Source organism: Brachypodium distachyon, chromosome 2 (assembly GCF_000005505.3).
Source record: "Brachypodium distachyon strain Bd21 chromosome 2, Brachypodium_distachyon_v3.0, whole genome shotgun sequence".
NCBI lineage: Eukaryota > Viridiplantae > Streptophyta > Magnoliopsida > Poales > Poaceae > Brachypodium > Brachypodium distachyon.
This window is the reverse complement of record NC_016132.3, coordinates 9,742,523-9,751,108: the sequence shown is the minus strand read 5'-3', so window position 1 is coordinate 9,751,108 and position 8,586 is coordinate 9,742,523. Positions and strand designations below refer to the sequence as shown.

Below are 8,586 nucleotides of genomic sequence, written 5' to 3'. Positions count from 1 at the left end.
GACGATATGAATCACTTGAAAAATAAACGTATTCGTTCGGTTGCAGATCTGTTACAAGATCAATTCGGACTGGCTCTTGGTCGTTTACAACATGCGGTTCAAAAAACTATCCGTCACAATTTGGATTTCGAGTCCAATGCGCTAACGCTTTCTTTAGTTTTCTTGCTCTTTCTCCGGGCTTTGACCATGTCTCCCGAACAATTTCAGTACATATGGCACAAGACGATTCCACATATATATCGAGGTCGGAATGGGATCGGGTGTTTTCACGTCTCACCATAGTGCCCGGTTTGTCTTGATTGGTGATTGATAAACAAGAAGGAAAATGGAAAAGTAGAAAATCTACCAACTCTAAACGTTAGGGAAAATAAGGGAAGACCACCTGAGCGAACCGACCGAAGGGACTTTACTTGACCAAACCGAACGTTAGCGACTTAAGCTAAGCCTATCACGGGCTGTGTTGCTGCTTGATCGGCGGGGAGGAAGATCTCAAGGTTCTCCTTAGAGAAATAGGAATCCTCAAATTATTAACAAATAAAAAAATCTAAAAAAATGTCTATAATGATCTGCCCGTCCTAATATTCCCGGCCATTCACATTTTATTTATTTTTGGTCTCCGTCTGTTAAAAAGAAGATACGTTCTATATATTCTTGATAATAAGTAAATACCATCCTTGAGCCTATCAGCATCTCTCTATCTGACAGTCAATATTGCTTGAAATCGATCAGGCACTAGGTTATTAAAGTATGGATATGCCATCAGAAAAGGGAAAAGGCCTAAATTTTGAGCCTAGCGCAAAAGAAAAGCCGATTCAAAATTTTAGATTTCCTGGCAAGTCTATGCAAGTTTCAACGATTGCCTTGCTTTTTATTTTTCTAGACAAAAGAACCCCCCTCCTAATTCACTAATTTGTAGGAAGAGCATTTTAAGGCCGGTTGACAACATCCAATGTCTCCCACGAGGGTGCCTGAAACTCCTGTTTTTCTAGGCAGAGGTAGGTATAGCCTTTATTTAACACATTTTAGTTTGTAGGAAGATTCCCTGCTCTGAAATAAAGTCTATTTGGAGCTTCTTCCAAAGAGGTTGGGATTCTAGTTTCAATTGGATGTGTCTGCTTTCGCTATTGCTGTTCCGCTTTGCCGTTATCCGTCCCGGGCCTTAGCATAATAGGAGGGTGCCTTTTTAGCGCAAGACGATGAAAGGGACACTGCGAGGTGGGTAGTTTATCTGGGGCGGATGCCTCCTAAAGAGTAACGGAGGTGTGCGAAGGTAGGCTCAAGCGTTGATTCTGCTCGTCTTTTAGATTCCAGTGAACGAGAAAGTTTTTGTGACCCTAGGTCTAATTCCGAAGCTTCAGCGGTGGATTCACGAGCCCAATGAGTTGGTCAATGGGATTCGCTTTCAGATTGATCCCCAGTTGAAGGAGGGTCAGAACCCAGAGATAAGAGTTGTTGTAGATAGAGGGATGAGCCTGTCGAATAACAAGAATCAGTCCTCGCATTTCTACTATGAAAGGGAATAAGACTGCTCCTTTGCATGCTACTACTTTCGTTGGCATTACAGCACACGTAGCAATGGTTCTATGCAAAATTGGTTCACGTCAGAAGAGGACCATCACATCTGCGCATTCCTTCCATTCTTTGGTTGGTTTTCCAGGCGCCTTTGTCGGCATGCATATTGGCTTCTCGGAAATTCATTCTTTTAAACAGGAGGTCTAGAGCCTCCTCTAGGGGGCATCATCACGATCCTGCTCTTTATCCTTTCTTCTTATCCTCATCTTCCGAATCGTCAAGTGAGCAAGACTACATAATAAGAGAATGCGGGAATGGATCTGAGACTGATGGCTGACCGGCCTACACCCACCGAACCCTTAGCCCTTGCTTCAATTAGAGCAACATACGAATCTGCATAAGCATCTAATAGCGATTCTGAGAATCAGTTCGGAATGAATGCTATACTTTTTATTCCCCTTTCATGATAAGCTGGCAGTTGGGAGGCGCATCTACATCCATTTTTTATTTGTTAATAATTTGAGGATTTCTATTTCTCTAAGGAGAACATAAAGTCATAGCAAATAAAATTGCAAATTTTGAGTAGAAAAAAAAATGGATAAAAGTAAGTACACAGGAATTAATTCTAACTCCCACGTGATAAAAAAAAGTAAAAGGTCTCGCGAAAGCAAATGGAAAAGGAACACCGAGTGGAATCAAAGAAACTAGCGGACTGATCACTAAATAGATACAAATAGGTGCAAATTCCGACATCACCAAAGCCCACTTCGTTCTCTCGCTCTCCTCGCGGCGCTCCTTGCTCGCGGAGCGGCATACCGAAAAAAAAAGACGCTCAGATGTGGATTCGAACCACTGAAGGATTTCAAGGGCAATGCCCCTTGCTCTTCCCACTGAAACAAGAAAAAAAGGATTTGCAGTCCAGCAAGAGCAGATGCGCTAACGCGCAACGGCTTTCGCGCTAGTTGCTCAATCCGTTGCTTGTTTTGCTCTAACCAGCTGAGCTACCAGAACCACTTGCCTAAAGTCTCTTTTCTTCATCTATGAGCATCCTACCTGCAGTGGAGGAGCTTGCTCAAGAACCGAGAGCCGGCCAGGGACAGGACGGCCCTCGTTCGGGAAGGTCTTCTTCACTATAGACGCCACCAAGAACAAGAAAGGGGCGCTCCGCTCCTAGTCACTAAGCAGTGCTATTCTGTCCAACGGCGGACTCCATCAATCTGAGGTTCTTTCTCTCATGTTTATTTTTGTTTCGAATTGGTCGGGTGCTCTTTTACCTTGGAAAATTATAGAGTTACCCCACGGGGAATTAGCAGCGCCCACGAATGATATAAATACTACTGTTGCTTTAGCTTTACTCACGTCAGCGGCATATTTTTATGCGGGTCTTAGCAAAAAAGGATTGAGCTATTTCGAGAAATATATTAAACCAACCCCAATCCTTTTACCAATCAACATCCTGGAAGATTTCACAAAACCATTATCAGAATTCCGTCTGTCTTCTGGATTTGGAGAAGTGCCGATTTTCAAGAACGCGAATCTTATGATATGGTGGGAATCTCTTATGATAATCATCCGCGCCTTAAACGTATCCTAATGCCTGAAAGTTGGGTAGGCTGGCCCTTACGCAAGGACTATATAACCCCCAATTTCTATGAAATACAAGATGCTCATTGAATGATAAGAAATCCGCATCCTCTACTCTAATCAAAAGACTAAAGGCCCCTACGGAAGGTGAAAAAGGCGAGGACTGAAATGAGAAAGGAAGGAGTTCGGCAAGACGACTTCGGTTCACACGTGAAAGTGCTTCGAAAGGTGTCAGCAGGTGCGCGGAGCCGGCGCCCGCTGGGCCAAGTGTTCGCCCACTTCAGAGTCTTCGCCTTTAGAGATAAATCCGTGTCCGCCCCAGCAAGAAAACGTATGCGCGTGTACGGAAGCGCAACGGCTTTCGCGCTCTTCCCTTGCATCAAAACTACAGGTTTTAGCCCTCCGTTTGCTGGTCGCCAAAGACGAGAGCTTCGCCTTTGGAAGCGCCAGTAGCGTAGGGCGACTGGGCCAGCCGAGCCCCTCCGAATTAGTTGACGGCTTTGATGACTCGACGGTGAATATTAAGGAAAGGACATCGAGGGGAAGAGGGGTTTTAAAAACCCTCGGCCCGATCATCCAATTCGTTCCGACGATCCAGGCATGGTTCAGTAGTCAAAGCAACTTCGTCTTCCTCGGTAAGCGGACCGTGGAAGCTAGGGGGTATCCGCTTGGGACTGATAAAAAACAGCATATCTTTATTGTCCCTCCTGACCCCTAAAAAAATATAGTTGATGCCCGGTCGCGTCGGAGACATCTTTATCTTATTTTGAGGCTTCGTCGTCCGGCTCCTAAAAAATTATGTTAGGATCTGCTGGCTCATCCTCATCATCCGAAAAGAAAACAGAGACAAAACAGATTTGTTTCAATGACATATCTAATCAGACTGAAATTGATGTCGAAGACACGATCATTCACATCAATTGAAGCAGGCAGGAAGGGCGCGGAAGCCTCATCATCTTCACTTCTTAGAACTAGCGTGGCTGCGCGTCGAGCCATCCATCGGCGGAGATGTAGGACAGGCTGAGGAACCTGAGGATTTGCTTGGGGTGCACCGCTTTGCCCCACGGCATCCGCCCGGTCCTGTTTGACCCCAGGCCGGTGCATTCAGACTCCACCATCGTCAACAACATGCCCATTGACACCGATCACGTAACCGAGACATGACATTCCCGTGAAGTCAACAACATTGTCTTCTTTTTAAAGTTAACAATGTTTGTTGTTAGAACATCTCCAATGACATCTCTCAAAACTATTCTAAATATCCACTTTAGGAGATATAGACATATTGGGCTCAAAATCAGCTCCTGATGGCATCTCCAAACGGACAAAATGTTCTCTTTGTCCGCCCAGATCTCCTGACTTGCTCCAAATTTGGGAAGGTTTGGGGTGTCCGCATGTCCACTACTGACAAAGCAGGGCCCACTGCTTTGTCTGCTGCAAATCCCGTCACCCCCATTCCGGTCCCATCTGACAGTCAAACATTATCTCTTCCTTCTCTCCTCTCTGGCTCTCTCTCTGCGCGGACGCAGTCTGCCCAGCGGCCATGGACGGCAAGTGCCACCACGTGCTTGGCGGGCGGCGCAGCGGCGCGCAGCGGTCCGGCAGCCGGCGAGAACACTAGATCCCCACACCGACAATCTGGCCTCCTGCTCGATTTGATACCACCAAGCCACGGGTGCAGGCAGAGCAAGGCTGTAGCCATGACACGGGAGCAAGGTCACCGGCTCCATCGGTAATTGCCACGGGTGCAGGGCCGCCGCTCCTGCTCTCCAATGGCTTGGTCTCCTGCTCGATTTGACAACACCATGCCACTGGATTTGGCTTGAGTTCAATTGGGATTTTGCTTTTGGCTTGAGTTCAACCGGGATGGAGCTATTGGATTTGGCTTGAGTTCAATTGAAATTTTGCTTTTGGCTTCTAATCTGAGAGAAAGAGAGAGGTCGTGATGAGGGAGACCCGGAGAGCAGAAGAGGAAAGAAAATATTTGGGGAGAGATGGAGCTATTGGATTTGGCTTGAGTTCAATGGAGGCTGACACCCGGTGAACACGTCTCCACTTGCTCTTCCAAACGGACAAAACAGAACATTTGAGGGCAAAATTTGACAATCCCATTGAAAATGCTCTCAGTCCCGATTCATTCACGTGTCCGCTCAACCTCCTACTTCTTTCACCCTGCAACATGTGATCAACAAATGCAAGAAAGATAACCAATTCCGTGAGATAAAACGCTTTTTATTTATGGGTTTGCATACACCTCAGTCGACTGAGTCGACCGGCGTGCATGCAGGTGTCGTGTGTGCTTGTGTGCGCGGGCTTGGTGTGTGTGTGTGGACTGGCGTACATGCATGTGTGGGCTTGTGTGTGTCCGTGTGCGTGAGAGAGAGTGAGAGAGACATCCCGATTAGTACATGCTTGCGTGTTTCTTTGTGTGTGTCTGTCTTGAGATCACAATAAAACTCATTCATTTTTTTAGTAACATAAATCCAGTCCCACTTATGTCGTTCTCACGTGTATTACTACAAAATTTATAACGGTGGTAAAAACTTGAAATATGAAATATGACCGATTCCGACGAAAACATACTTGCAAAGCACAGACAACATCACAGAGGAAGAAAAAAAGGCAACAAAAATAATAACAAATAAATTCTAAAAATTGCAAGTGAAAATTATGCACGATTCTAAAAATTGCAGGTGAAACTTCATGCGCGATTCTAAAAATTGCAATGAAACTTGATGCACGATTCTAAAAATTGCAGTGAAACTTGATGCGCGATTCTAAAAATTGTAGGTGAAACTTTATGCGCGATTCTAAATATTGTAGTGAATCTTTATATGCGATTTAAAAAAATTCTGTTTATTAAACACGCTATTTGAGCCTTAGCAGAACAAATAAATAAAAAAGGCCAAAAATAAAATAAAAATGAGCCATAACACAAAGCCCACACCTTCAAAATAGTACGGCCTACAAACAGGCAGCCCAGATTTCACATCGATCAGAAACAATCTCGAACAAAGAAAAGATCCGAACCAGTGCTCGACAAAAAATTTAGATCGATCGACCGCTAATCTCGTCGACCGAGAAATTGTATTTCTCAGCCGACTGAGATCTAGCAAAACCGTTTATTTATTTATCACAAATTGGGTATACATCCATCTGCTGGTACATGACCATGGGTACGTGCATTAGTGTATGCCCCTTGTAACCTGCGTGTAGTCTCATCATCTTCACTTCTTAGAACTAGCGTGGCTGCGCGTCGAGCCATCCGTCGGCGGAGACGTAGGACAGGCTGAGGAACCTGGCAATTTGCTTGGGGTGCACCGCTTTGCCCCACGGCATCCGCCCGGTCCTGTTCGACCCTTGACCGGTGCATTCAGACTCCACCATCGTCAGCGTGCTCCTGCATTCATTCAGGGACAAACAAACCAAATCACCAAGACAATCAAACACATTGGCAACAGTTATCACACGAATCTCTTGAAATTTTAGACCTACTTACTCTTTGCCATCGTAGTTCCAAGCGTCCCAACCCTGGCTGACCACAACGCTGGACATATCCGTCTTGTAGAAGATGACCCTTGCATAGGCCCGCCAGGCTCGCCCTAGGTACGTCGGCGTGACGCCCCCCAACTTGCATCGCTTGAACACGAATCCCGTGTCTTCTTTCTCGCTGTCCCGCCCCTGCGCCGTGATGTATCCTGGCGACACCGGCGTCTTCCCCGTCGTCACCTCGCACTCCTAATGTATGTACGAACTCAAATCTTTCATCCACAGAGAGGTATATATAATTTGGATGCATAACTTTGGTAAGAAATTTTGGACCTCGAAGATGGACCGCGCGTTGCCGAAGATGAAGTCCATGGCGCCCTCGATGTAGCACTTGTGGTAGTAGTGCCTCCCTGCTAGATCGCTCAGAGTATCCTGGACGCTGATGAAGCCGCAACGGTGGAACGATGACCGGTCGCCGGCCACCAGAGCAGCCACCGCGGGCGCCATGTCCCTGACCCCGTAGTACGTGTTCTATACACATCATGGCAACAAGGACTGGTGTAAAGGTTAATATAAATAAAGAATTTCGATCTCCTGGTGATGAATTCAACGTTGAATCAAGCAAGAAGCTGAGACCTTGAAGGTGATGTCACGGGCCATGAAGTCGGTGGCGTAAGAGGCGAACGTTGGGGAGGAGGCGGTGTTGGTTTTCCCGTCTGCATGGTCGCCCCATTCGATGAACGTCTGGTCCTTCCCTTCGCCTTCAAGCAGGATGAAGCTTTTGTTCAGAGGCACGTTCACCTTCTCAAAGTAAACACCGGCGGCGACGTGAATCCGGATCCACTGCTTGTTTCCCCACGGGATGGAGTCGATGGCTTTTTGAACAGACCTGAAATCAGCAGGCTTCCTTTGGTTCACGTAGATGCTTCTCGCGACTATCCCTGCAGCATCGCAACCTTGAGGCGTGATGATGGCCGTCAAAGCTACCACAATGGCTAGCGACAGTACAGCAGCCAGGGGACTGATCCCAAGCTTCCGCATTTCTCTTCCACTATTTTTTCTCAAGAGATGGAGGAAACAAGGGATGGTGATGATGCATGAAACTGAAAAGTGGGCAAGGTCGATCAAGAATCTATTTAATGGGGGAAAGATGATCGACATGTTTGGAATGTAGCAATCCTGAATCTCTGATGAGCGGATGATTACTCTGATTTTCATAATTAATTTCCAAATCTCACATTTCTATAAGTGTGCTAGTACGGATTGCTCATGAGTCATGATATATTTCCCTTTCTGCCTTCTATAAATGTATGGAGGTTTAATTTCCTTTTTTATGGAGAATTTATCGCTTGAAGTAAATACCCACCATCCGAGCATTTACAATGCAGGTACGCACAACAGAAGTTGAAATGCTTCTTCTCGTCGATTGCTTCTGGGCATCGTGGCAGCAGTTTCTTTCTCCTTCTTAATGAATGAAATCAGTGCTTGCTGAATTTCCATAAAAAATATATTGACCGAGAGTGAAAACGCAAGTGACACCAAACAAAACAGAAAAAAAATGTTTGCCTGCGCCTTCCACGTACATAAGGTCGTAATAATGCTGTACTAATTCATGATGGCCCGTGATGCCACGTCCGTCAGTTTTGACAGTAGAATGATAGGACCAACACACTTATATTTGGGAAGGAAAAAGACAATTAAATTTACATGAAATAAACTTGGTAGTCTGCAGAAAGATTTTTTTTGGGACAAATTCCTTTTTCTGTCAAGCGGAGCTTCTTTCGGCTGCTTAGCGACCGGAGTGGCAGCAGGTGCGATTCTGTCGATCCATATTTCTGGTTCCAACTTTTCCTCTCGATACACGCATGCGAGCCGTCTCGATCGACCGAGCGAGACGCCGCGATGGATCTACCTGCCGGCCAGCCCACTCCGCCCAACTCAGAACACGCGCATGCTCCCGGTGCCGTAGTTGGGCTCCAGGCGCTGCAGCAACAGGCCATG

The 8,586-nt window shown here is 46.1% G+C and overlaps 1 protein-coding gene across 1 annotated transcript; it reads right to left on the bottom strand.

Moving 5' to 3' along the window:
* Positions 1-6,053: 6,053 nt before the first annotated feature.
* On the bottom strand, positions 6,054-7,908 carry LOC100826215 (probable pectinesterase 29). The gene is made up of 4 exons (XM_003565651.2): positions 7,222-7,908; positions 6,919-7,116; positions 6,596-6,834; positions 6,054-6,496 (listed from the first exon to the last, which is right to left on the bottom strand). The coding sequence occupies exons 1-4, from the start codon at positions 7,801-7,803 to the stop codon at positions 6,337-6,339; spliced, it is 1,179 nt and encodes a 392-aa protein (XP_003565699.2). The 5' UTR covers positions 7,804-7,908; the 3' UTR covers positions 6,054-6,336.
* Positions 7,909-8,586: the final 678 nt, after the last annotated feature.